General features: G+C 37.8%; 1 protein-coding gene across 6 annotated transcripts in view; it reads left to right on the top strand.

The window, feature by feature from the left end:
• Fbxw7 (F-box and WD repeat domain containing 7) overlaps positions 1–25,804 on the top strand; it is a 164,944-nt gene that overhangs the window by 111,577 nt on the left and 27,563 nt on the right. Inside the window, exon 1 of one of the 6 annotated variants that reach the window (XM_021195790.2) lies at positions 25,280–25,705. The exons of the other annotated variants lie outside the window; for them this stretch is intronic. Coding sequence (XP_021051449.1) covers positions 25,439–25,705 — 267 coding nt within the window. The 5' untranslated portion in view covers positions 25,280–25,438. Of the gene's footprint in view, positions 1–25,279; positions 25,706–25,804 lie in introns of those variants that run through there. 6 annotated transcript variants of the gene reach the window in all.

The raw sequence follows: 25,804 nt of genomic DNA on the forward strand, positions 1-25,804 counted from the left end.
CTCAGTAAGTGACAGCCATGTTGGAAAATGAAGTTAAAACAATGTCTTCTAAATTTTGAAACTAGAACCCAAAGTGCTCTCTTGTCCCATTTCTTCTCTTCTTCCTTTTCTATTTGTTCTGTCTTCATGGTTTTCTTGTCTCTCACCTGTCAGTTTGAAAGCTGTTGTGGAGTGAGGCCACTGCTCACATTTGAGATTTTACAAGAGGCCTCTGACAGCTGTAATGTCATTCGTAAAATAAGTGATTAGTTTACTCCTTCTGTAAAAGAAAATACAACACAAATTTAAAAGACAAAAATTAGCAAACATAAAAACATGTTAAACAATTAAAGTATTAATAACCAAGTTAATATTGTTCTCTTCTCTTTTTCTTATTTTGTAAAGAACATGTGGAGTTTTAGTTTGCAGGAGACTTGGTCACAGGGCATTTGTTTGGAAACTCCACAGAAGCTGATCCTGTAGGACCCATTACTGAGGACCTGAGGGGTCCCTGCAGGTTTTCTCATGTCACTGCTCTGACTTTGCTAGGTTACTACGCTAAGTCACTGCCGTGCAGCTGCAGTGCCAGGATGAGACTATGTATGGAAATAAAAGTTGTACTAGAAAATTAGAAGTAAAGAACATGACTAAAGATTTGAAACAGTCTTAATCAGAATGTCCAGGTTTTGTTTTGTTTTATAAAAACAGTGTTGACTGTGGCATGGCTCATTGCCTCTGACTCCTGGAAACCTCAGAGTTAGGAGACCTTTTCTTTCCACATATGAGACCTTCGCTTTCCACATTTGGTTACTTTAAATGGATTTTCATTATCTTTGTTAGTTAGTGTGATAGATATTTTAAGTGTTTATGAGAGAATTCTTCTGGAATACCATATAGTTTGCTCTTATGCCAGATGTCTTGGAGAGCATCAGATCCCTTCCAGAGGTGCTGACTCAGCTGCTGTTTGTGGGGATAATGTTTTGAACAAAATCGAAAGCATGCCAGTATGAAAATTGTGGGAAATTCTTTACAACCATAATTATAGCTATAGTTTTTAAACTCATCCTTTTTTTTTTTTAAAAAAAAGAAAATGTGTTTATCTTATCAAAGTATCATATCTATGAGGGTAGTCTAATTTATCAGTTTTTCTAGGCTCTCACCTAATGTGTGTGAAGATTAAAGTTTTTTGTAACAGTAAATAAATAACAAACTAGCTGCTAATCAGTCACTATCTAGTTAAAGTACTTTAGCATTGAGGAACCCATCAGCTAGAATATTTGGTAAAAATCAGCTCCTTAGGGGGCCAGAGCCATAGCTCCATTGTTAATAGTACAGATTGCTCTCATAATAGTGGCCAAATTTTGGTCCTCAGGTGTCAGATGGTGCACAGCCTACCTGTAGTTCCTGCCCCACTGGCACCCTCTACTGAACTTCATAAGCACCCGCATTCATATTCAGAGACTGCTGGTGCACACACACACACACACACACACACACACACACACACACCCCTACCTGTAAAAGTAATCTTAAAAGATAAACTCCATAGGTAATTCTTAATATAAGGAAGGTTTGGAGCTTTAACTTGTAATTTTAAGAAGCTCTGGTTATCCCTTAGGAGAACAGAAATGCTGCATGAGTTGCTTTATTTTTTCCTTGAAACTGGAATGCTTTTAATTATGGTAGTAGCATCAGTAACATTCTAAAATTCCAGTTTCATTATTTTTCTACATTTTGGGCACATCTAAAGTAAGAATGCAGAATTGATTTTTCTTTTTAGCAAGAGAAATATTGGTGAATCTTATAGTTAGTATATTAGAAGAAAACCATTCTTACAGTTAATATTAGAATGTATAAATCTCGCTCATCCCAGCTTTGGAACACTCAAGTATCTGGACTGTTCGTGTAGAATCTCTCTTATGTGTTACTCTTTTGATACGCAGCTGTTGGTTTAGATCAGATCCTTAAACACCTGGTGTGGGGTAGAGCTTGGGCACAGGCAGTGAGTGTGGGAAAGCACTCATAGATCCTTTTCTGTTCATTTGTGTTTATGTTTTGAGACAGTCTTACTGTATAGTTCAGGCTGGCCTTGAACTAGAAATTCTTCTTCTGCGCCCTTCCTAGTACCAGGCTTTTGTTATGTGTACCACCATGTTTGATTTTAAAGAGCCTGATAAGTAGCCTAGGAACTGCTTTGCTGGGTGGTGGTTGTTGTTGTTATTATTATTGTTATTATTATGAGCCATTTTGGTCCTTATTGACTTAAATGTGAGCTGAATACTCTAGACCAGGGGACAGACTCAAACAGGTGAGCTCTCCCAGTTTTCATGGTGGTTCTGAGCAGTGATCTTACCTACTGGCATTCCACCATCTCTGTGGTCTACATACACTTTTTCCTAACATGCTTGGCACTTTTCAGCTGCTGTGATAATTAGGTTTGGAAGATAAGTCTGGGAGCATATTACAGTCCATTTGTAATATGCTTAAGATATCTTGTGTAATCACCTTCAAGATTTTTAACTTAAGCTACACATTGAGACAGTTTACTCATTAAAATTTTGAAATGTTTATGTCACTGGCTGGATTGTTCTTTGCTGCCTTGTTAGGCAGGGATCATACCTAATCAGCTGAGTTCAGCTGGCAGCCATTGAGACAGGTCTCCCTCACGCTGGCGCACTCTCCTTCCTGTCCTCAGCCTCAGTCAGTGCTTTGGACAAGGACAAAGTGACACAGCACCTCTTCAGCAACATTGTTTAGGGTTTGGATCTTTTTCTTAATCATTGTGCCATTAATAGAGACAAAGCTGTATTCAAATTTTAGTGGCTTTTCAGACATAACCTAATTAGTTGTTTGTTTTGTATGTATAGACTTCAGTTAGTTTTGGTTGTATATAATTTTAATCTTGTTCTTTTAGTGGACTTTAGACCAGCCAGTTAATTTTTCAGAAAAGGTCTACCACAATTAAGAAAATGTATTGGGTTTTTGTTTGTTTGTTTTTTTAGGAAGAATGTCTAATGATCCTGTTTATGGTAAAATCTTCATGTGTATAGAGATTTTTTGTGTCACTAAAAAACTATACCACAATCGTGAGGGCCTTTCTTGGTAAAGCAAAAGTATGAATTACTACCATTCTGAATTTAGAAATGTTTTATCTCCCCAAATTATCTGGATTGAGTAGCTTATGTAGTAAATTTTATTTTCATTTAATAACTTACATCTCAAAAATAGGACATGCTTATTATATGCAAAATAAAATACTTTCTTTATAACTTCCTAAATTGTTAGTAATTCTACTGCTCAGAAACAACCAAAACAATAATTTTAAATATTTAATTATTTTTTACGCAAAATTGGCAGTTAGACTCATTCTTACTGTATTGCTTGTGTTTCTCCAAGACTGTGAGTACTGGTAAGTGTCTGATCTGCCACTTGAATGTGGCAGGATTCTTCTACATTGCTAATTTGAATAGTGACATGCTTTGGCCATGTGTATACAAAAAAGTTTTAGTCATATTATTATGCACAGATTTGTAGATGTAGAATTACTTGGTAAAGAATTAACTTTATTCTGTTCTTAGTAGATAGTAATGAATTGTTTTACAGAAAATTGTACCAATTTAAAAATACCACAGGGCCCATCTAACCTTACTATAAAGCATATAGGTAATCCTAAGACTATTCCTATGTAAACATTTTAGGGACATTATACTTAGGTGATGTCTGTTGCAGTATTTCCATTAAGTACATATCATCATACTCCATGAAGAAAGCATAAGAAGAAATCTGAAGTTATTTGTTCATAGTGATCACCTTCGTCTGTGGAAAAGGGCCTTTGCCAGAGACCTGTCACCTGTACTATTTCCAACTGCAAGGATTTTCTGCTCTTTTCATAGCTGTGGTTCTGTCTTTGTCCAAATAGATTGTCCACATGTGTGATTTTAAAAATGTATTTCTGGTTCAACATTGTCTGTTTATTGCTGGTCTTCTGATAGATGTCTTGGTTTTTATGTCACATTATACTCTTACACTCCTGGATTTTAGTGAGATATTTTTATAGTATTAATGGCGACCTCTCCCAAAGTGTACTGCTATTAATAATCTCCACTACGAGAATCCTTCTCCTGCTAGCAGCAGCAGCTGCCAGAGACACTTGCCTGCTTCTTACACAGTGTCACTTAGGTCACATCTGTCAGAGCTTTGCCCATCAGCCACTTTCTAGGCTCACCCTTCTTCCCTCGCTCTGCAGAGTTCCCTTCCCACCATGGTTAATGTGAGCATCATAGTTTTAGCAAGTCTTCTTGTTTAAGATGCCTTGGTGGCCAACTGCAATTCAACTTGGTTTCTACACAGTTCAGTGTCTGTTTCCAGAGCCTTCAGCTGAAAATAAAAGCATAAACGAGTATCTCTTCAGCAGAGATAAATATAAAACATTTTTAACACACATCATCCCCCCTGTGTTACCCATGGATCTTTGTCCCCAGATTCTTTCAAGACCTCACAGCGGAGCCTGGCTGGCTGCACCTTCCTCCAGGCACTGTGCTTCTTTGTGCCCTAGTGGTCCTCATCCATTATCCTTAACCCCAGTGCACTTGCTGTTCTACCATTGCCCATGGCCTGGTTTGGGCTGCTCAGTGGTGGTGTGTGACACTTTGTAGAAACACTTGGTGGCTTCAGTTGGGCTATCCACTCAGACCACAGGGGCTGACTCCAATACTTTTTATGCTGCAGGGGATACGCAGGAGAAAGGTGGTGTACAGATTTGTAGAACTGGTTTGTTGGAATAGCTGTTAAAGTTGGAAATATCTTCTAGGAGTTTTCGTACTCTTAAGAGCATGGCATGTTTTTGTTTACTGTGTTTTCAAATGACTATGCAGCTGTGATTTTGAATATTTCATTTTCTAAATTTAACCAAACTCAGATACAGTTTGACACTTAATTTTAAAAGTAATTACTACTTACCAATTTAGAAAGTAAAGGCTAAACAAATACTCTGTAGTCCTTTAGGAGGTACTTTTAAGAGTCATTTAGGAGGCACAGGGCCTTGAAAATGCCAGAAAAGGCTAAAAGAGACAAAGACCTAATACTCGGAAGACGAAGGTCAGTATTGTGGTAGGAGCTGGTCAAGAAACAGCTTTGAGTGAGAAGGTAGAAACATTGTACTTTGCAAGTTGCTTACCATGTAACATGCAATTTAAATCTTTTTCTTCCTGAGTACATTGTACAGACATGAGTGAATAGAGTGGAAATCAGGAGTTCCCTGGGGAAACTACATTCTCTAACATGCAAGGCACTGGCTAAAAATAGAAGCCCTTATACAGGGCTATACAAAAATTTAAAACAAATAAGCAATCAAACAAACAAAACCCTACAACCTTTTAAGCATCTTCCATCTGCGGTAAAACTTAAACCCATTGTAATATAAAAGGGGAAATACCTAAAAGGGTGCCACTGTACAAAGAGGGCCCCCAACAGTTAAAAAAGGACTTCAGATTGAAGACATCCTGAGTTTTGCAGGCAAATAGATGGAACTAGGAAATATCATCCTGAGTGAAGTAACTCAGACCCAAAAGGGCATGCATGGTATGTACTCACTGATAAGTGAATATTAGCCAAGAAAGTACAGAATACCCAGGATACAGTCCATAGAACTCAAGTTAACAAGCTAAAGGGCCCAAGTGAGGATGCCTCAATCCCACTTGAGAGGGAGAAGAAAGCAATCATGGAGGTTGGAAGGGAGAACATGGGTGGAAATGGGGGTGGGGTGGGGGAGGGGAACATGACCGGGTATTGGGTGGGGGAAAAGGATTGAAGCCCTGAGAACCAACAGAAAGAATGTAAACAGTCAACCTTGGGTGGTAGGAGATTGGGGGTGGGGGGCGTTGCTCCAGAATATACCAGGGACCTGGGAGGTGAGAGACTCTTCAGGACTCAAAGGGAGGGACCTTAAATGAAATACCCTACAGTAGGGAGAGGGAACCTGTAAAACCCATCTCCAGCAGAAAGATAGACATCAAGTGAGGGATGGAGTTGTCATCCCACTGTCAAAAACTCTGACCCATAATTGTTCCTGTCTGAAAAAACTGCAGGGACAAAAATGGAGAAGACCCTGAGGAAAAGAAGGTCTAGTGACAGGCCCAAAGTAGGGTCCAGCTCAAGGGCAGGTCCCAAGGCCTGATACTATTACTGAGGCTATGGAGTGCTCACAAAAAGGGGCCTATCATGATCACACTCTGAAAGACCCACCAAGCAGCTGAAAGAGTGAGATGTAGATATTTACACCCAACCAATTGTCAGAAGCTGCTGGCCCCCGTGGTTGAATTAGGGAAAAGGGGGAAGAAGCTGAGGAGGAGGGGTGACCTTATAGTAGGACCAGCAGTCTCAATTAACCTGGAGTCCTGAAATCTCTCAAGACACTGGACCACCAACCAGGCAGCATACACCAGCTGATATGAGGCCCCCCGACACATATACAGCAGGGGACTGCTGGGTCTGGACTCAGTCAGAGAAGATGCACCTAACCCTCAAGAGACTAGAGGCCCCAGGGAGAGGGGAGGCCTGGTAGTGGGGGGGTGGTTGGGAACATCCTGTGGAGATGGAGGAGGAGGTACTGGATGTGGAACAGTCGGAGAGTGGACCTGAAGGGAGGGAGGGAGGGAAAGAGGGAAGGAGGGAGGGAGGGGAGGGGAGGGATTAAATAAAAGTAAAAACAAAAAGAACTTGAGATAGCTTTGTTTTTGAACAGCTAATCTGAGAATGGCAGGGCATGTGGACTGTTGCTTGTGTTTGCATCTTGTTTCTTTGTGTTAGTTCTACTGCTGCCGATATCCACCTACATTGTGCCAATAAACACAATAACCAGAACCAAATTGAGAGCTTTTCTCTAACCTTTGGATTAAACAGGACTAGAGAGAATTCTGTGCTCTTCTGGAGCCCACAGATAAATACTCCTGCAGATGCTGCTGTTTTGTTGACAATAAAGTGAGGCAGGGAGGACATCTAATTTGGTATAAGGATAAGCAGGTGAGATACTACTTTATAAGTATTTCTAAGAAACACCCTCGTATAGTACGTAAGATAACCTCATGAAGTATATTGAGTTATATTATTCCTACTTACTTGTATGAGAGATCTGAGGCATAGGAGGAACTTGTCTTACAAGTAGGAGATAAGTAATTACTTCTGAATGAGGTAGTCAGGCCGCAGAACTAGTATGTTAGTAACCTAATCACAGTAGATAGATTTTCATTGCACTGTTGCTAGTATCACTTTGATCTTGCCTTTGGTGTGGTACTACTACTAATGGGCACTGGAAGACCCTGAGTCCATGGAACAGAGTTGAGAGCCTTAAATAGACCTCTTCATAAAACCTGTGTCCCTAACATTCTTCACATACGATGATCTCTGTATGCAATTATGATATTGCTTTCTGGACATTTTGTCATCAGATCTTAGCAGTATTGGGTTTTGCTTCCTTTGTTAATCTATACATAAAGTAAATTAAATGAGCACATGCTATGCAAATCTACAACTGCACTGAGGAAACACTGAATCATGTCTTATTACCTACAATAAGCTGTACAGATGGTAAGCAGCCTTAATACCAACAGGCAGGGTACTCACACCTGTAACTTGCATTTTAAGAGATGAGTTGAATGTCAAGACTGGTAGAGTGAGCAACAAATAAAAAAATATTCTAAAAATAAACTTGAAAGTAGCCCCTTGCCTGCTCACCAGAGATCTAACAAGTCCTAGAGACTAAGACTTAAAAGACTTAAAGTCGACATACGATGGCCTCCTTTAATACTTATCTAAGTGATTATTTTGCTATAGAAATAATGTAATGTGCTAGAAGTTTTTGTAATATGTAGTTTATGTGCTGTATTATTTTTCTAAAGTTCAAAATGCACACGCATATAAATGCAGCTATCTTCTGAGTTAGAGAACCAATTCTATAGAACTGTAACATTCATAACTATCATTTATATATAAAAATTGATGACACTTGGAGAATTCAGGACTGTTTAAACTTTCTCTTAAGTCTCTGTGTATATATGAATTTAAAGCATACATTGCATGGATAAACACCTAAATTCTATTACCTAGTTACACGTAGGTCAATGTAATATAATGACAGATTGCAGTTAAAATATTTTAATTAGTGATTAAAATATGGCAGATATATATATTAAATGATGGGAAAGAACCCCAACCACATTTGATGGTCTGTGCACATTAAAATAAGAGCAAAGCCACATCAAGTTTAACCTTCCATTACGAATTATGTCTGTTATCTGCATTTTGCTACTATTGTAGATGGATAAGACAGAGTGGCTTCCCATAAGGAACTACTGATGGCCTTTCCGTCTCTTGAGAGATGTATCTCCTGTTATCGGTCTATAGTCATATGTCAAATACATCAGAAAAACAAGCTGGATATTATGTACTAATGTAACACTTGGAATTAAGACTGGAAGATATATGAGCTCAACTCAACTTGGGCTGCCTAGTGGGCCCCTGTCTCAAAAACAAAACAATAGGTACATGATTTCATTCATTCATCAGATAGGTATTAAATAAGCAAGATAATCATTATAGTTAGTTACAGGACGCATTTGTATTTGGGTTGTGCCAAAATACAATGTGTCAGCAGACACTTTATTTTTTAATGATTTATTTATTATGCAGTTGAGAGAGGGGGAGGGAGGGAGGGAGAGAGAGAGAGAGAGAATGAATGAATGAATGAATGAATGTGTGTACATGTATGCAGGGCTCCACAGAGGCCAGAGATATTGGATCACCTAGAAGTGGAGATCCAGGTTGTTGTAAGCCACCTAATGAGTGCTTAGATCCAAACTCAGGTCCTCCACAAGCCCAGCACACACTCTTAGCTGCGGAGCCATCTCCCAGCCCTCTTTTATTATACACTTGTATTTTAAAATTTAGTTGTCAATAATTTATGTTAAAGTTTCTTCACAAGTATATACACATACATGGATAAACACACTTTGAATTGTTATAGCCCTTACTAAAATATATAATCTGTTTGTTCTCAGAAATTCTAGTACAGAAAATACAGTTTGAATTCTATTTAAAGAATATACGTCATTTCCCTTTACTCATGTTTCTATAGCAAGACTTTTGTTGGAGAGTCTTTAGTGTCCTGTCAGTCACATCCCAGTGGTTTGCCTCTGAGTCATCCCTGGGTCAGAATCAAGTCCTCTGCTCTCCCTCTTGCTGGCTGTGGGAAAGTTACCTAACTTACTGTCCCCAGCACACTGGCCAGTTAAATAATAATAGAAATAATCCAGGAGTGTTGAAATGCGGTATACAATTTTCTGCTGAGGTAATAGCAATCACCTATTTGAGATAAACGAATGTAAGCCCAAAGAAACCCAAGACAGAAAAGGTTAAATACTGATCCTAAAAGGACATGGACAGTTAACATGCGTGTTTTGGGTTGTGATATCTTTATATGTTGACAGTTCTGTTTTGAGAAGAAAAAAAATATAGAAATGTTGAATAATACTGTTACCTTAAATTTCTTCCTTACTGGTCTTGAGTGTGGAAATTGAAATTTGTTATTCCTGTGCTTATTTACATTTTTGTGTGGGGGTGGTTCATAATAATAGTTCACTTGTGAGCAATTTAAGCCTAAACAGCTTTTCAATCATCCACAGAAATCTTTACCAGTTTAGATTTAAAATGTCATTGTTACTACTACAGTGAACATATAGGGGCAGTATTGCACCGGTTTTGTAAATCTTGTCTGAATTTGAGGATTTTTAAACAGCTGCAGTTACAGCCTTGTTCTTGGACGAATGTTAACAATCTATCTGACTTTTAAATGCACAGTTGCACCTGCTTTGTGAAGTCCAATTCAGGTTATTATGTGGATTATGCAAAACTCTTGTTTTACAGAGTCCTTAATTTGTATTTGAAATCAAGGAAATGTTGTTAATTAAAAGGGTAAAATTCATCTGTAGTTAGACAACAAAATGTAACTAATTCATGAAAAATTGCAAACTACTAAAATCAATACTGTTTGTTTTTAACTGCTTAATAAGAACTTTTCAAGAATGTGAGGGTTTTTTTTTTTTTTTTTTTTTGGGGTCAACTTGTCAAGCAAACAAAACCTAGATTAATATATAGTCTTACTTTAAGATTCTTCAATTGATATATACTAATTTTCAATATTAAAGTAGTGAGATTATTACCAACTTTGTTATAGATTTTTGCAGGTTTTTTTTTTTCCCTGACTTCACTGAGAGAACTGAGCAGTTGTTTCCCATGTATTTATTGTTCTCCATGCTTCCTTCCTGTGATCTGAGGACTACTTGACACACTGAGAATCAACAGTTAACAAAGCAAACCCAGGCTTCACTGTTGGCTCACGCCAGAAGAGCAGAGAGCTTAAGTGTGTGGATGATGGTGCCGTCCAAACCTGGGCGTGAGCTCTTACTTTCCTTTACTAAGTGAGCCTTAGTAAATCAGCCGAGTAAACGGAGAGAGTACTACTACCTCACAGGGTTGCTGTGATGGCAACAAAAGAGTCCATTAGGAAGTGTGGCTCTAACAAGAGCTCACGTCCTCAAGCCCATGTGGCTAAAGAGCAAGATGAATTCTCAATACCAGTATATCTTTCACTTTTACTTCTGATATAGTAATAATTCTTACTATTTTTAAAATTATTGTTTTGAATATTTTTTTAAATTGTGAGAGAAAATGTGTAGCATCCATTTTGAATAGTCAGTTATTTTTTAGTTTGCTGAATGACTGATAATCGCTGCCTATAGAAAGTTAATGTGGCTTGGTTCTACTCACATTATGTAGATTCATTCAGTGTGACTACCCTGTATAAAGATTAACCCCATTATGTCTATATCAATGAGAAAATGATAAGTGACATCTCTGTATTTTGTTTGCAGATTCCCACATGTTTAGAATAAGTGTGTTGGCTTAGAATCCCATTAAGTAGAATTTGTACAAGTACTAAATAAGAATTGAAGAGTTTATTGGTTCATGTGTTCTGTTGTTTGCTTTACCGCCTCTAGTCAATCCCTTCCATTTATGATTTTAAATTCTGAAACCCTTTCTCTTTCTTCAGCCCCTCAACTTTGGTAATTAAGAAGTGGAACACAGTTGATGGCATCTTTGAAAATGATTTGATCAAAGTGGTCCTCATTACTGTGTAGGGAGAGACACTAAAGCATTTGAAGAACTCAGCTTTCTCATCTGTTAGCAAATATTCTTAAACATTTAGGCCTTTCTTTGCTATACTTTGCTTTCTTCATTCTTTTACATTTTATTCGTATAGGAACCATGCTTTAACATGCTTACAGGTATGAAGCCGTGAACATACAAGGCTAAGCATTGTTCAGGTCTGCACCCTGTTTAATAGCTTATCAGCTATGTTCCTGCTGTGCCTGTTCCCCAGAGGGGAAGGGTTGTTCTGCAGCTTTCATATTAGCTTTGTTACCATGCAGTATTTCTCAGCTGCTCACGCTCATTACCATACAGCTGGTGTGGAGACGAGGAGGAAGCAGGCAGAAGTTGTACTGGCTACAAGAATAAGAAGCTCTTTTGCAGATGGGGTGCTGGCAGATGGGGCATGTGTTTGAGCAGGTTTTACTAATGACAGTGTGTGTTAAAAATCATTCCGAGGAAGTCCAAGGTCATTGTCATGAATTTAGAGCTTTTGAGGTTGTGCAGCTTTGTGCAGAACAGACCTTTTCAGAGTCCTAATTAATAAAAATGTTACCAGTGGCAAGCAGCAACTCCTCAAAATAGCTAATGAGGTTTTTCTTTATTTTAGTATATTTTATCTTTCTCTAACATGATCTAAGAAGCATTAATCTTATCAATTAGTGTCTCTTACTATTTTACGATGGCATAATTTTAAAGTTATTAAAATTTTCAAGCTATATACAGAAGTATATGCTTTGAAAAAAATACAGTAGCACTCAGTTTTGCTATATAATGTTAAACTATTAGAGGATCAAATGGCAGAAGAATTGGAAAACTGTCTGGTGTTGAGCATTCTAAAGATTAAGTTGAAGTGTGTAACACATAATTGTGAAGTTAGACAGAAATGGTATGAACAGGGGTGTGTCTTTTGTTAAAATATTTCGTGTTTTTTTTTTTTTTTTATACCCATAAAAACATATGAGGTTGAGTTGAAATAACTGCCAACACTTACTTTCTAAAAAGTCTCGGGCAGATGAGGGAGCACAGCAGAGGACTTGGGAGGCTGAGGCAGTCTGATGCTGCTCTGTGCTGCAGAGGGGCCGGGCCAGCCAAGACTGCGCCAGACCGAAGAAGAAGAAGAAGAGCAAGAGACAATTTCTCCACTGACTTCTTACTCCTTTGGGCCCTTTTAATTAACTGTAGTTTTTTATATATTATATTTCAAGATAATTAAAAAGAACAGCTAAAGCAAAATACAGCCGTGCAGTCGTATGTAAAATGTGCAGTGTCCCCTTTAATGTAAACAGAACTCTTTTATTTATTTATTTATTTATTTATTTATTTATTTATTTATTTATTTATCCCCCTTTCCTTCTCCTTCTTGCTCCAGCATCCACTTGCTCTGGACTCTGCTTGCTCTGCCCCGGCTCAATCTGATCCGTGGGTTTTTTTGTTTGTTTGTTTGTTTCTCATTATGGATGGCTGCGAGCCACCATGTGGTTGCTGGGATTAAACTCATGACCTCCAGGAGAGCAGTCAGTGCTCTTAACCTCTGAGCCACCTCACCAGCCCGCAAATAGAACTCTTATTTTGTTAATGGAGATTAAATAATATAAATGCACATTACATATAAAATATACATAGCTAATTTCAGGATTCATGGTCAGAACATGTTTGCTTACAAACTTTAATGCTTCTATTTTGTTTTATTTTCTCGATTAGTAGAGGCACAAAATTCTGTTAATGCCTGTAAATAAGCAAATAAATAGCCAACACTTTAAAATTATTTCTGTAGGTCTGTATTTGGTAGAGTATATCCTTTTTTTTTTTTTTTTGGTAGAATATATCTTACATTGCCAATAGTCTCTTGTCAGTATTTTTTGTTGACATGCTGTTTGTACAAGTTTGGGAAGAACTGAAATAACACAAGCATCAACTGTAGTCACTGCCACCCGTGTAACTTACATTCTCATTAGGAGGGCAGACAAACATAATGTGTCACACTGTACCTAGGTTCCAGCTTGACTGAGTGACAGCTTTGGAATGGGAGACATAACCTATGTGCAGATAACTTAAACCATTTCTTCTTCAACCCATACCTTCTGAGCTTCAGAGTCACTTGGTACATGATGCATCCTTCTTTTGATGTCTCAGAATCCTGTCATGTTCCTCCTCCTGCCTCCTAGAAAGCAGAAACAATCAAACAGCAGCAACAAAACAGTCCTTGTTATGTTGTTTGTCTTCTGTCTGGTCAAACAAATAAGAAATTTGATGCCATCTTTGATACTGCCCTCTCCTTTGTTTCTATCATTTGTCACCAGTATGTCCCGTCAGTTTTGTGTCCAAACACCTCAACTGTTGATTCCTGTGTATCTGTTGCTACCCAGCTAGTCCAAGCTGCCATTGCTTCTTGCTTGTCCAGTGACAAATCCTTCTTGGGGCCTGCCCATATCCTCTTCCAGTCATTTCACCTGCTTTCAACCTTGCGTTTAAAATCATTTTTTAGGAAAGGTAGTCTGATTACATCTTGCTATACAGAAATCCAATATCCATTGGATTTTATGTTATTAAACATAACTTTTCATTGCTTTTATGTTAAAATAAAAATTATTTACAAAGTTTTCCATAATTTAGTCCTTGCTTATTTTTCTACCCTTATTCTGTGCCACTAGTCATGCAGGCTGTTCCCTGATTAGTCTCTGTACCCCTGGAGTAGATGGAGCCTTAACATACACATTCTTCAAACACTACAACATTCTGCATAGTTGTTTTAGGCCCTCCCTCCCTCCCTTTCCTCTTCTTTCTTTATGCTTTGTTGTCTTCCTCACCCTCCTACAGTATAATCTCAAGCCGTGAAAACCAGTATTTGATTAGCTAATACAGAGTAGGTAATAAAATTAATGCACACTGAATGAATGAGAATGTTTGTTGGAAATTGAAATAGCCATATAAGTCTATTGGTAAAAATGATACAGCCTAGCAGGATGGAGGTAGAAACAGAGAGGATAATAAAGTATTGGTTTAACTTATAGAGAGAGGCGCACATTTACTAACAATGATATTTGCTATTATTGGAATGGGACAAATGTGCCTGGGTCAGATTGACATCTGTTAAATATGGTTTGGCTCCTAGAAAAAGGATTTATGTGATAAAATTAAGAAACAGGGCCAGATCCAGGTGTGATGGTGTCTAGTACTGGAGAGAGCAGGGCAGAGGTAGAAGGCTCCTGAGGTCCAAGCCAGCCTGGATGGCATGGCCTGCTCCAGGCCAACTTAGGCTGCATAGTGAAACCTTGGAGGTGGGAGGTGCAGGGGAGGAGGGAAACAAACATAAAGAGGTAGCCACATTATATACTGTATTTGTACTTAAATGTCCCATGTGAGTCCATAGAGGAAATCCTATGAATCTGGATATGCAACTTATATTGTTAGATTGTATCTGAAACTGAAAATATTTAGAATCAAATGAAGCTACAATCTCCAAGAGTATTTGGATTGGTGGAGTCAATGAATAGCACTTAAAGCTGTTTTCTTTGGTTCAGTAGTAGGGTTTGTCACTTCCATCAGTTGCTCTTGGTATCCAGATCCTTGTAGTAAGGATGATAAAAGCCTTGCAGCTTCCTTGAAAGGGTGTTTCATTAGAGATCTTCAGTGTGTCCTGGTCCCTACTATCCTTCAGTATTTCCATAGAAAAGATAGTCTAGGACCAAGGAATGAGTGTAGAACATAAGTTCTTCAAAGGGCTGGGAAAACGGCTCAGCAGGTAAGAACACCTGCTGCTCTTGCAGAGGGCCTGGGTTCAGTTTTTAGCAGCCTCATCTGGTGGCTCACAACCACCTGTAACTTCAGCACTAGGGGATCTGGCACCTTTTTGTGGCATCCACAGATGCTTGCATACTCATGATGCACATGGGAATGAGCAGGTGTGCGTGCGTGTGTGCACGTGCGCGTGCGCGCGCACACACACACACACACACACACACACACACACACGAGCCAACACACATGGAAAATAAATAACATTTTGAAAATTTTAAAGTTCTTAAAGGGATTAGAAAAAGGAAGCAAACTTAATGTGTTATGAGCAATTTTATACTTTTTTCCTCTGCCCACTAGTAACTGCCAAGTCTTATTATATGTAATACCAAGGATAAAGGAAGTTGTTCTTAGCAAGGGGATATTAGCGGTTGTGTATCAACTCTTGCTTCTTTTGGTAAATTTATACACGCAGTTCATCAGTGAACACATTCGGCTCCCTAGTAGCTAGTTTGTGTTTTCTCTGTGTCTGCCTTGGCTTTGGTTCAGATTCCATCCACATATGATACCTTTGCATGCTGACACAGTTCAGAAAACATCCTAGACTATCCGAATTACCAGTATGTCTTGCCTCAATTTAGAGAACTCTATTTCATTCTATAATTGGAGGCCAAGATCTGGTTCTACTACCACATTTTTCTGGCCCTGGGGAAATTAGTGAACTCTTGGCCTCGTTCCTCATATAAAATAGAGGTTATCATCATAGCACTGTCTTCATAAGGCTGTTTGTTGTACAGTTTTCATGACCCAATGAACAAAAGCAGCTGGAAGAGGCATGACTTGGTGAGTTCTCTTCCCAGTGTATACCATTTTCCTAAAAGGGCATCTTTGGGTAAATGAGTTGCTTATTCAGACCCAAAAAGAATAACATACATATATAGCCTCTTTCATTGTGGCTACTGAAGGGACACTCAATCATATTAAAATCTAGTGACTATTTTTCCTTTATTGTTTTAGAGTAAAATATTATCACATGCCTAACTGTATTATCATCATATGAGCTGAGGAATATTAGTTATTAATTATGCCCATTTGTCTTCTCTGATTGACCAGCCTACTCTTGTTTGAGAATGGGGGAGGTCTTCTAGGATAGAGACGGCTACATCTTGATCAGCTTGCATCTTCTTTTGCTTAATGTCTAGATAGCTAGAATTTTGCTAACTTTGGCTCATTACTTTCTGAAATGTGGTAGATGTTTAAAAAAAAAACAAAAAACCCTTAATTTCTAATTAATTTTCTACCTTCTCCTTCATAGTTTAGAACATAAAAACTCATTGTATGACTCAGAATGTGTTTGGCTGAAATTGATCATATTGCAGTAGAATTTAGGGGTAAAGGATCACTATGTAAATTATTCCTAGTTATCACCTTTTCCTGTACTACCTGTATATGAACAATGTAGTAGATTTACAAAATAAAAGTTTTGAAATGAGTAGATTAGTGGAGGTAAATTATAACTGGCCTGGCAAAATCTGTTCGTTGCAGTTGTTTAATAAAAAACAGGAGAGTGAAAATGTTGTAGAAAGAACCATTTAATTTAATCCTTGCTAATGGTGTTATGATCATGTTCATGATCAAGTCTTCATCTATTTTGAAATATCTTTAAGATGTTTTAATGTGCTGTTTTCTCTCTATAGAATAATTTTTAAAGGAAAGGCTTATTAACAAGAAGAAGAAATTATTTATCTGTGAGTGTATGTCTTTATCTTAAGACCTGACAGATACCTAAATAAATGATTTTAAGATTATATTGAAGTTAATTATCTTTTTGATAGTTTTAAGTTTGAATTTTAACTACATCTATTATGTGATTCTTTTTCTTGTAAAATTCACACATAGTGACTTGCAAACTTAAATTTGTGAAAATTTAAAATTTAGTTTTAAAAAGTTGTAGCCGTCCTGCTTGTGTAGACCCAGAGCAGATCTCAGCTCCTCCACAGCATCTGCCCCTCGTCTGCCCTTCCGTTCTACACCTTCATGTGGAAAAGTCGGTACCATTGCAGAAAAATAATCCTTTGAAGTTAGGTATCTAAACAACATTTAAAGTTAATTTTTAGACATTTGGGGTCCTCAAGGTCTTACTGTTAGATATCTTTAGAGCATGTCTTATTTGTTTTAAAGTAAATAAACAAAATGACTATAACAAAAGATTATGTGTAACTACTAATGGCATGTCGATTTCTAGCCATATGCTTTTGTATTCAAATTCAGGAGATTCTAAAATCTCCTGAATAGGTAGGGGATCTTGTAAACATTATGCTACTCATAATTCTTGCAATTTGTTAAATTACACACTCAGTAACTGCTTTAAATGTAAATTGGTGCTTTTGATATGAATATTTAGCACCTTTCTTTTTAAACATAGTGGGGTGCTCACTTGGGCAGTACATTAGATGCTTGAATACTTAAAAGAGCAAGTAAGAACTCTGATGTACATTCATAAAGAATGTGGTGTTTTGTTTATTAGCCTACAACCAATGCAGAGTAGGTATTCAAGTGAAGGAAGTTTATATTCCTAGTCATTATCATGATTAGAGTTTCAAAAGTATTTTTAATAGGTAGTCTCCAAAAAAAAGGAAATTGAATAAAATTATTTATTGTTATTTTAAATTTTATATAATTGTTGAATTGGTGAAAAAAAAATGCCTGTTTCTAAAAGCTTAGTGTTTGAATCTGACTTTATGTATCTACCCACCAAATATTGTCACCTGAATACAGTTGTCAAAGTCAGTTGAGCAAACCATAGCAAATCAGAGAGTTCTAGGGCTGATCTGATGACTACATGTTGACCAGGCCAGAGCAAGCGCACTTGGGTTGAAGGTCTCCTTTAACTTGGAGGTTCTGCAGTTATGCTCTGTGTTCTTGTATGGTCACAGAAAATAGTTCACGATGAAATGTCCTTTCAGCTCCAATAACTGAAACTAAGTGCATCTTTTATTATAGTAGACATTTGCTAAAACAAATACTGGCAATACCATAATAGTCATTGGTCATCTGAGCCCAGTCGCTCTTTTAAAAAGTAAATTATCAAATGCAGAAGTCAGTTGAGAATGTAGAAAACAGAAGAGCAGTGAGATAAGGGCTGTAATGGTGGAACAGACGTGCGTTAGCAGAACCTCAAGTGGTGCTTTATAAGTAAGTGGTACACGGCACTTGGGGGCTGGGGGTTACCTGCTCTTCAGTTCTCTTCTTGGTCCAAGTTTAGTGGACTTTGAAATAGGGGGTCAATTTGAGAGCTGGTTTCAGGGGAACAGGATGAAGGAGTAAATAATATATATGTTGAAAACAAGTCAAATACTGTTTATACTTTTGACCATATCTCTTCATGTGGGCATGTGCACATGTGCCTGCAGATGAATGGAGGCCAGAAGTCAACATTGGGCATAGTGCCTTACAGCTTTCCATCTTAAGTTTTGAGATTCAGTCTCTCACCGAGTCTGATGCTGATTTGGCTAGGCACTCTGGGCAGCAAACTCTGGGACCTTCCTCTCTTCACCCTCTCCCCCCAACACTAGAGTTACAGATAGGCAGGGTCTCACTTTGCCTGACTTCTATGTAGGTGTTGGTGAGCCAATCTCAGGCCAATGCTTGGATAGCAGAGACCTAATTGTATCTCTTATTTCAAAAAGCAATGATTGCTTTATGAATGATCTTCAACTTTACATTGCTGAGTATACACAAAAGAATATGGGCAGACAGTATACAGGGGAATTGTGTTAATCATTCCATTTTAGAAGCCTTTTAATGATTCATATTGCACTTTCAAACTCTTGATAGTCGTCTGCAAGATTCTTAGTGTTCTGCTCTGGACCTTTTACCATTGCTTCAGCCTAGACAAACTTGTCCTATCCTTGCTGAACCTGAACCTGAACCTGGGCTCAACCCTATCATTTTGACTGCAAAGTTGTCTCCTAGGGGCTACTATTCCAGATGCCACTATCCTTGTAACTGCTTACTTGTTTCATAGCACTCTGCTCTGTGTCTTAGCGCTGATAGGAGCTTCCTGTGTTTGTTTCCTAGTACTCTGCTTAGGCATACACAAATGAGTGCTCAAAATCCATCAAGCTTGTTTATTTATTGACAGGTAAGGAAAGAAGGGGGAAAGCTTACAGAGCCATTCAGACTGCCACCATTAACATTTTTATATTTAGGTTTTTCTTCCCTCTTCCTAAAGGTGCCATTATTGAACTTCAAAGAAGCCCTCCTCCAATTTGATATGTAATGAGCAGTAGTGTGGTATGTGTTTTAGAAAGAAGGGTTTGGAGGTGTAAAAGGGAGAGAGGCATGGGGTTAAGGGCTAATGGTAGAACAGGATGAAAAAATTTAAAACAAACTGTGTTTATGAATAGTAAGGGTCCTGTTAATGGAAATCAATTAGTCATGTCCCTCCTCTGCCTCCCTGAGATGCATTGAGGAGTATAGCATTTTAATAATTGTTGGGAAATTTCTCTGAACTGTTCCCCCACTACACTGTGTTCAAGAGCGCAACTTATTTGTATGTATCAGTTCTGGTATGAGTGTATGTTGAAACAGAAAGACCTCTTACTAGTCATTACTAAAATGAAACAAACAAACAAAAAACCAAAGCAGTCCTCATGCCTACTTATATATTCATGTAAGTTCTCCTTGTACAGAAAGGCCTGTGGGATTCTCCCGTGAATTAAGGTAGATTGACTAATAGGTTAAAGAACACTATAACTTCCACATTAGGTAGTTGAGTCAGGCAGTGGCTGTACATGGATTACTCTGTAATGAACCCTCTAAGAGCAGTGGTGAGAGGTCTTACCAGGGTTAGTTCTGTAGGTTAGCAATGGCTCTAAGTTTACATTTTCACAGAGGGGAACTTTTTCCTCCCCAGCATCTACAGAACCTTTATTTTCTCAGCTGGTTTTAAGAATCCCTGGGGAAGAAGGTTAATGTAATATTTTTGTTTGTCCTCAGTAGCATTTTGTAGAGATTAAGATATATGTATGTATGTGATCACTTCTTAATCGATTACTTACTCATTTTTGTCTTAGTTGGTGGGATTCTAACCTAGCTTTTTCTACCCAGTGTCAAATGTCATCCTTTCCTCACTGCCACTTGTCTCAGACTTCCTACCTACAGTAGAAGCATGCTTGTAATGACCAGGGGACCAGTCCTCTGAACTGATTACAGTTAGCTTGTAGTTTGCTTTCATCATTAGTATCTGAAAACAAAGCACCTTTTTTGTTTTTGTTTTTTAAAAGCAATGTCTGTCAGCTTGACCCACTACCTTGAAATGGAAACTAGAAAGAGAAGTTGAGCTCTGGAAACAGATCCCACATCCTGGCAGGACACCTGGTTCTTACCATTGTCACCATTAATGGCAGTTACCATTTGTAAGGTACTTAATACCTGTTAGACATTCAGAGTCCTCACAGTCCCTTAAGGTATGTAAGTATCTGAGGAGTACTACAACTCATTCCCCACACAACTCACGTGCCAAAGTGGCCGAAGGCACACTGGCGTTTGAGCCAAGGTTACTCCTCAGAGGCTGTGTCTCAAGTTCATCACAAAGAAAGGTTAGATTAGATGGCTTCCAGGTCCACTCCATGGCATATGGATGGCTGCCTGCTACTCAAGTGTTTGGTTGGTTCAATAGGTAAAACACTCCTTTTATTTCTTAGCTTTTAACTTTTTTTTATATGCCCCAAACTCTTCGTCATGACTAATCACTAATTTAAGAAATTAGCTGTAGGATTTTAAACACCTTGTAAATGAATACAAGATTGATATTCACACACAAGATTTCATATACATGAAAACTTTTCTCAAGTATGTTTGAACTTCATAGCCAGCTCCAATAAATATAGACGTGGATGAAGAAAATAGAGTAAATTAAGCTGTAAGCCTTACATTGAAGGAAAGTAAATTTCATCTTTACTGTGTATTATTTACTATTTTGTTTTTCCTAAAGTCAACCTTTTATATTTTTTATGACATTTTCTTTACTGAAAACATAAGAATAAGTTTACAGTACAGTTTTAAGAGGAAGCAACTAATAACACATACATTTAAGGTAGTGATATTGTATTTTAGATCTGAACTGTGAGATAGAGAAACGCAATACATGTTAGTAAATTGAGGGTCGTTTGCATGGATTGTTGGCCTAGTGCACAGATGTTGACTATATTGTGAAGTATGCCGACTTCCTACCAAATCCCTGACAATTCTACAGAAATATATATCATAGAAATGTAAATAAAACTTTTATCCTTATTTTCTTCTTTGTCTGTGTTAAATGAAACTCTAACCTTCATTATTGTGTGTAAGTTCTGAATGTGTGGACATTTATATTTTTGTACATTCACATACATGTGCACATTATAATCTTTGCATTGACTTTGTAATTGATTGTGCCAGATTACCAGAGGCTGTATCTTTGTAAAGAGGCTTTTAGATAGCTTGAACTTACAGAGAAATAAACAAATAAAATACTATTTTTACAGTTATACTTAGTTAAATAAAACTTTTAAAGTCTGAGCTTTATGTTCATTTACAGTTTGATTTACAATGGTTACAACTTTTGTATAATCTTTTTGTGTTTTTCAGATTTGTAAATTGTGTTTAATGTTGGGTAGCTATGCATTAGTGTTGGTTTAGTTGGAAAGTATTAGTGTTGGTTTAGTTGGAGAGTATTTTGGAAAACTAGAGTTTGATATTTTTTAAAACTAATTTTATTATGGGTTCTAAAAGCTCTGTTCCCCTACCCCGTGGTGTGTGTGTGTGTGTGTGTGTGTGTGTGTGTGTGTGTGTGTGTCCATGTCCTTGTCCTTTCTTACTTTACTATACATTTAATAGAAGAAGAAAAAGTCTTAAATTATATACTCTCCTGTGCTTGACACATTATAAGAACTGGCCAATTTCCTAATGAATGTGGGAAATGCCCTACTGCAGTAGTGCATGCATGGGTGCTGAGCTGCACACCTCCTTCCCAGCTGATAGCACCTGCAAAAGGACACTCCACTGATTTTCCACTGTAGCCGGGAGCCTTTCCATAGGAAAGTTAATGACAGCAAGTTAGTAACGATTCAGAAAGTTTGTTACAGCCTCAACGTGTTTGGCATTCTTTTCTTTGATGTCTCTAATTCTGCTCAGGGCAAGACAGCTAACTGTGGTAGGTCGTTTCCTGTTCTTTTCCAGAGTAGAATGTTGTCATGATAATAAGATGATTACATCAAAATACAAACACATCTTCTTACTGTTATAAGATAGAAATGTATTTTTAACTGTTAGCAAGGTAACTTAGAAAATAATACTCATGGTACAACCAATCCTATTACAATAAATTTGGAAATACAAAGTATAGTAAATATTAAGAAACATATACTTTATATAGTCATACATATGCCTGCATTACCAAATTACACTTATGGTTGCTACTGCTTGCTTGTATGGCCAATTGTTTAAAAAATGTTATTTGTTACATAAATGTTTTTCTGGATGTCCTACAGATAAACTTGAGTGAGGTATAAACCTTCCAGGAGTAATTATTAGAGAGAAAGTTGTAGAAAGATAACATTAGGTTGTGTGGCAGAAGAATACCAAGACTAGTTAGTAATGACTTGGAACAGTAATTGTGTGCTGTAGGGAAGCCAGGAGCCTGAAGGTTATGGCAAGGAGGATAGGTGCAGCTCTCTTGTTGCCGCTGCATGTGCATACTTCACTTGCATCATCCACAGAAGACTGTTTTGGTTTGTTTCTGTATATAACCAACTAGGTGTCCAACCATTTGCTCAGAGTGAATTCTTTACTTAGACTAGCGGTGGTTAACCATTCTATGCCATTATCTCCCAGAGCTTGGGTTCTAGGTCAAAACATCTTTATGCTGCTTATTTCTGGAGCCAGCATCCACTTGTATACAACCAACTCTAAAGCTTGCTAATAGGTTTTAATTTAAATAATGCTTATACATTGCTAGTACAAAGAATATTTTTAAAGAATGGGAAAATTACTGCCTGGTTGGAATTACATGAAAATTTATTTTATTGTAATGAAAACATATTTACTGTGTCAAGATATTCTAAAATTTTGTACAACTGACATTAGCATTTATTTAGCTATAGTAGAAACTCACCAGCTAATCTTTTTGATGAACTTCTACTTGATGTTATAGCATAAGACATAAAATACAAAGTAAGCATAGAATTACATAGATTATAGGCTAAAGTCCCCATGTTTCTGTCCATCCAGGTGTAATATAGATAGGAAAAAGTATTTAAAATATATTACTAAAACACCTAAATATGATTTATGCTTGAGACCGTCTGTAAGCTAAGACAGCTAGAAATCAGACAGTGTGAGTGCTTTGCTTTGCCTGGGTCATATGTAGAGTCTGGTAGTAAGGAGATATGCATGGTTTTCACTGATGCTACTTAAAAGAGTGCTGGAAAAATCTTTATTTTTACTTTGTTACTTTGAAATCTGATTAGGAAATTGGTTAACTAGTTTTGCTTGGCTAGTTCTTCACAGTTAAATTAGCATTGTAAATTAAGTATTGGGGGGATTGTTTAAATATTTGGTAAATGGAAGTCATCATTAGTAATTATAACCATACATATTTTTCACTTAAAGGGCTAAGTTAATAGGAGCCACTCCTAAGTGATCACCTTGGTAGATGAAGGAAGTGGGATGGTATAGACTTCCCAATGTATCCTTTTGATAAAACTTTATGAGCAAGTTTTCTTGTAACTTTATGACCATAAGTAGCAGCCATGTAACCATGAGAACTCCTTTGAATAAAGGTATTTCTATCCCTGGTACCCCACTAAGCTTATGCAATACAAATTATACAGGAGAGTCCAACTACTTGTTAATACTCTTCAGTAGCCTGGAACAAACAAGAACTCCAGTTAGCAACTAGTTAATAAGGGTCTGTATATTTTCCCAAATATTGGACACACCCCCTCCCCCAAAGCAAGAAGTTTCAATTTAAAAAGAACTTCCCTTTGCAGAGAATGAATTGATTGGTAGGAAAAATAACTTTTGTTGAGCATGTATGTACATATTGTGCCTGATAGGGGAATGATGTAAGAATTAGATAAATGTTTGAGAAGATAATAGACAGTAGAACATAATTTCTCGGAGAGAATCCAAGATGTGCATCTTCATAAAATTTACATGTGGAAGTAAACGGTATTACATTGAATGTCATGTTTATAATGGTAAACATTTTAAAAATTGGTATTTCATGTAATATTCCATTACCATGCAGAACTATTAAAATATATTGTTCAAATAGTAGGAATCTTTTTCTGAAGAAAGTAAGTGCTCTAAGTAACTATGGGCACATAGCTTACTTGTAGTAAAGAACATTAGTGGGGAGGATAGGAATTAATTAACTGGGCACTTGATAATAGCTTTCTTATCCAAGAAGTCTTACTATCCCTTCTAAGGGCAGTTGTGTAGCAAGCTGCAAGATGAATACCTAAATTTGTACATAATCATTCTATGAAAAGGTTGCCTTTAGCCAAAGTTAGCTTCTTTATTATTATATAAAATTCTTTTTTAATGCTAAGCAGTGTACATTGTCACGATCATTTTTGAGATAAAAGCCCACCACCTCTTGTTGACCCAGGGTGGATGAGTGTCAGGGGATTCCCGAGTGAGCTTGGAGCACATCGAGAGAGTAGCCTCGAGACAGACATGCATTAGGTAGAAGCGGTTCGTCTTTAAGGGTAACCCTCCTTGCTCCCAAGAATCACGGGCAGTTATCTTGAAAACTGTATTTTAAAATAATGTGTGGTAAAGCATAAAATAATTTCACTAAATCTTAATATAAGAGACATGCAGGTGAAATTTATCTTTTATTACATAATTTCTGTAAAAGAACCTTTATGCTCCAAACTGCTTTACTTTGTTGTCAGTTCCCCCAAGAATATTTAATTTTTCCCTTTGGAATTGCCCATATCACACTGCCCAAGCTACTTGAAGAATATACTCAGCCTCTGCCAAGTCTATCCAGTAGGATGACAGTAATGAAAGTAGCCTGCTTCGCCTCTGTTGGGGGTGGGGGTTACCCAAATACATTTCATTTCCAAAATGTTTCTTTCTGGAAGGACTTATTTGTGGTAATGCTGATTGCTATTTAAATCTCGTCAAAAATGTGGGTTTTACAAAACACAAAAATAATCTCCTGAAAGTTTGGAAGGGGAGAGGGGCTGTGGTGTGGGGGCGGTCTCTGCTGCCCACGTCCTCCCTCTGTTCAGTGCGTTGTGTGCTTACGGGCTCCCTGGAGCAGATCACCATATAATTGATGTGCAGTCTGCATTGCTGAACCCTGGACTGCACCATTCTGTGTTCAAGGGAAGATGTAATCTGATCCCTCTGCTGCTGAGGGAGGAATCTGTTCAGTCAAGGCTTTGACAGGGCATAGTCTCCTCCAATAATCTTGTGGGTTCTCGCTCATTATTCCCCGAGTTCTCCTCAGTGGAGCTGCATGCGTGTGTGCGTCCCGAGCAGCGTTCTGGTTCTGAGCTGCGTCTGCTGGTGCTGGGGAGTTTTGCTGCCGGTTCCGCTGCCTAATCTTCCTTTTCTGGCGTGCCTGAGCATGTCCACGTTAGAATCTGTGACATACCTACCTGAAAAGGGGCTATATTGTCAGCGACTGCCAAGCAGCCGGACACACGGGGGCACAGAATCCCTGAAGGGGAAAAATACAGAAAATATGGGTTTCTACGGCACATTAAAAATGATTTTTTACAAAGTAAGTAATCTGTTTTCTTCCTGTGCTGTGTGGTTATGTGTGTGTGTGTGTGTGTGTGTGTGTGTGTGTGTGTGTGTGTGTGTGTGTGTGTGTGTGTGT

Source organism: Mus pahari, chromosome 4 (assembly GCF_900095145.1).
Source record: "Mus pahari chromosome 4, PAHARI_EIJ_v1.1, whole genome shotgun sequence".
Classification (NCBI taxonomy): Eukaryota; Metazoa; Chordata; class Mammalia; order Rodentia; family Muridae; genus Mus; species Mus pahari.